The sequence below is a fragment of the Octopus bimaculoides genome, chromosome 6 (assembly GCF_001194135.2).
Source record: "Octopus bimaculoides isolate UCB-OBI-ISO-001 chromosome 6, ASM119413v2, whole genome shotgun sequence".
NCBI lineage: Eukaryota > Metazoa > Mollusca > Cephalopoda > Octopoda > Octopodidae > Octopus > Octopus bimaculoides.
This window is the reverse complement of record NC_068986.1, coordinates 96329047-96332685: the sequence shown is the minus strand read 5'-3', so window position 1 is coordinate 96332685 and position 3639 is coordinate 96329047. Positions and strand designations below refer to the sequence as shown.

The window sequence follows — 3639 nt, the reverse complement described above, 5'->3', positions numbered from 1 at the left end:
GCTGTAGAAACTTTGCCAAATCAGATTGGAGCCTGGTGTAACCACCTGGTTTACCAGTCCTCAGTCAAATCGTCCAACCCATGCTAGCATGGAAAGCGGACATTAAACGATGATGATGATGCTGGATGCCCTTCCTTTCACCAACCCTTACATGTTTTCCAAGTAAGGGATCTCTTATTTCACATCTCTTAGAAGGTGCAAACCAAGCAGGTGATTTGTTGACAAGAGAAATGATAATAACACCACTGCTTATAGCTTGTGACGTTTGTAGAGCACAAATGAAAGGAAGAAAAAAACATACACAGATACACACGTGCATGCATACATGTGCACACACGTGATGAGATTATTTGGTTTCTGTCTACTGGATTCACTTATATGGTTTTGGTTAGCCCAGGACAGTAGTAAAAGACACTTGATATGATGTCATGTAGTGAAAGCTGAAGTTGAAATAACATGGTTAGGAAGCAAATTTTTTAATCACTCAGCTATGCTTGCACTTGTGTGTGTGTGTATATATATATATATATATATATATCCATATCCACACACACACACACATATATATATCCACTCCTTGTCATTATAGAATCTACATGAGGATTACATTTCGAGACACAAGTATCTGTCAGTCATGCAACTACATGCACTATTATAGAAGACTGACTGACACTGTAATGCAATGAGCTCAGCCTTGTCACTCACTACATTATTTTACAGTTCATCTCTCCATAAAAGGAGGAATTCCAACCACATTTCGTGGTTCACTTCAACAGCTCCTTTATGGGGTTCAGTGGCTAAAGACATCATCAAGAGGAGCCACGTCCGGTTTTGGCTCCTGCTCCTCTACCATTTTCAACATAGCTCCAACCCCCTTTTGGAGGTGTCTTCAGCTCTGGTGTTGAGTGCGTTTTTTTCTTTGGCCTTTTATTCTTTGGTTTCTTCGATGCAGCATCAATGAATGTCAGCGGGCGAATGACCATCTTGCCAAATTTCCCTTTAAATACTTGCCAATAGACTCCAGCAGCCAAAACCAGCTAACTGTCACATGACACTATCTAAGCTTTAACTGACCAATGGAAGGGAAGGACGTGTAGTTTTGGCCTGCATCCTCTCTGAACCTACCTTCCAACAGTGTCTTGTTAGTTTCAGTTCCAGCAGCCAGAGCTGACTAGCTGTTTGGTGGTACAAGCCTTTGAACCAGGAGGAGGGTGTGCAATTAATGAGATCGCTCCTTTGGCCCACCTGTGAAACAATGCTGCTTAAGTGCCAGCCAGCTTCACCTAGTAGGCCACTCATGCTATAAAACAAGGAATAAGTATGCTCTTCATCAAACTTCTGAAATACCATTAGGATGTAAGAGAGATCTATCACTGTTATGCACATCCACACACAGTGATCTGCAAATGTATCTATCGGGCATACATTGTTCAGCTTGAATTAGTACAAATATAGTGCTGACTACCTAGCATATTTATACAAACATTAAACTTGTGAACACTGGATAAAAACAATTAGAGTTGGCAATTAGAGCTGCATTTGATATTATTAGTGGCAATATCAGGCAGTGAGTTGGCAGAAACACTAGCATGCCGGGCAAAATGCTTAGTGGTGTTTCGTCTGTCTTTACATTATGAGTTCAAATTCTGCCGAGGTCATCTTTGCCTTTCATTCTTTCAGGGTTGATAAATTAAGTACCAGTTGCATACTGGGATCGATCTAATCGACTGCCCCCCCCCCCAAATTTTGGGCTTTGTGCCTAGAGTAGAAAAGAATATCTTGTGTTTTCCATGACATATTAGAGAAAGAAAAAGTAAATCACAATCCAAGAAAACTGGTAATGTTCTGTGTTAATGGGAAAACAGTTTATAAAACATGTAAAACAAGATTGGTGCAGGTGTGGCTATGTGATAAGAAGTTTGCTTCCCAACCACATGAGTTTGGGTTCAATCCCACTACATGGCACCTTGGGCAAGTGTCTTCTATAGCCCTAGGCTGATCAAAACCTTGTGAATGGATTTGGTAAATGGAAACTGTAAGAAGCCAGTTATAGATGTATGTGTGTGTATTACTTCTTGTTATGACATCATGTGATAACTGTAAGCAAATGTTACTGTCATGCAAGCTGTGTCCTTCATTTCCAGTATTCTATGGCCATAGAGAAATATTACATTAGTTAGAAGGAGAAATAAACAGATGAGGGTTGGCAACAGGAAGGGCATCTGGCTGTAGAAAATCTGTCTCAGAAAATTCTATCTGACCCTTGTATGCATGGAAAAGTGGACATTATGATGATGATGTGCGTTCTATGAAGTGAGTGACTTCTAATGTTTTGTAAAAAGCTTTTGTCATTAGAGTTTGCATCTGTCTTTAACTGTTTGATGAAATCTTTTGGGGTGTGTTAATTATCAGTGTCATCATCATCATCATTTAGCATCTGTTTTCCATGCTGGCATAGGTTGAACAGTTTGAGAGGAGTTGGCAAGCTGGAGAACTGCACCAGGCTCCAGTTGTCTGTTTTGACATGATCTCTACAGCTGGATACCTTTCCTAATGCCAACCACTTAACAGAATGTACTGGATGCTTTTCCTGTGGCACCAGCATAAGTGCTTTTTGACACTATGTGGCTGCCTATAAATTTAATGTTTTGATAAAAATTTATTTGTTGTTTGCAGCTATTGTTTGATGACCAGTCCATTTTGGAAGATCCGCTGACGACAGAGGAAATAAAGATGTGTTGTAAGGACATTCGAGTGCTGGGAAAGAAAGATATCAAGTGAGTTATATGTACTCTTTTATATTGGGTACCTTGTACTTTCTGGTGGTGGGTTATTCAATACTCTATTATGCTGGGCAACATTGTAATACTGTGGTAGATAATATTGTAGGGTGGTTGGTGGGTAATACTTCATTTTGTGGTAGATGATGGTGAGTAACCTAGTATTGATCAGTAATATTACAATGGCTAATATTTTACTGATGTGGTAGATAATACTGTTGTATTGTAGTTGTAGATAATATTGTATTATGGTGGGTAATGCCTTAGTGTTGCGGCACATCTTATTGTGGAATGGTAGGTTATACTGTTGTACAGTGATGGCTAATATTATAGCATTTCATCGACTGTTTTATTCATGTTAGAATAACTTAGATCTACAATGCAGCAAACTGCTATGCTTTTAAGTCCTGTGTTGTTTTGTCCATAATAGTGAGGTCTGAGTTCAGCACATCCTTAGGGACCTTCCACTGACAACATTTTTTTTTACTCCAAAAGCAACTAGTGCTGCTATGTGATATAGGCACCCTAGACAACACCTTTAATGCCCTGCTGCCGACAAATCTCACTTGCACTCTCTCTTTCATGCAAGCTGATGTTGAACATGTTTGAATTATCTTTGATAGATATTTGTATTTAGGAACAGGTATGAAGATATTTGGTTAAAACTTAATGCAGGAGGTAAGTAGCTTGCTTACCAACCACATGGTTCCAGGTTCATTCCCACTGCGTGGCACCTTGGGCAAGTGTCTTCTACTATAGCCTCGGGCCGACCAAAGCCTTGTGAGTGGATTTGGTAGACGGAAAATGGAAGAAGCCTGCCGTATATTTGTATGTGTATATGTTTGTGTGTCTGTGTTTG

At 39.7% G+C, this 3639-nt stretch overlaps 1 protein-coding gene across 1 annotated transcript in view; it reads left to right on the top strand.

Annotated features, from left to right (window-relative positions):
• Positions 1-3639, top strand: part of LOC106871475 (pre-rRNA 2'-O-ribose RNA methyltransferase FTSJ3) — a 40408-nt gene that overhangs the window by 10805 nt on the left and 25964 nt on the right. Inside the window, exon 7 of the mRNA XM_014917951.2 lies at positions 2677-2777. Within this exon, the coding sequence (XP_014773437.1) occupies positions 2677-2777 (101 nt within the window). The remainder of the gene's footprint in view (positions 1-2676; positions 2778-3639) is intronic.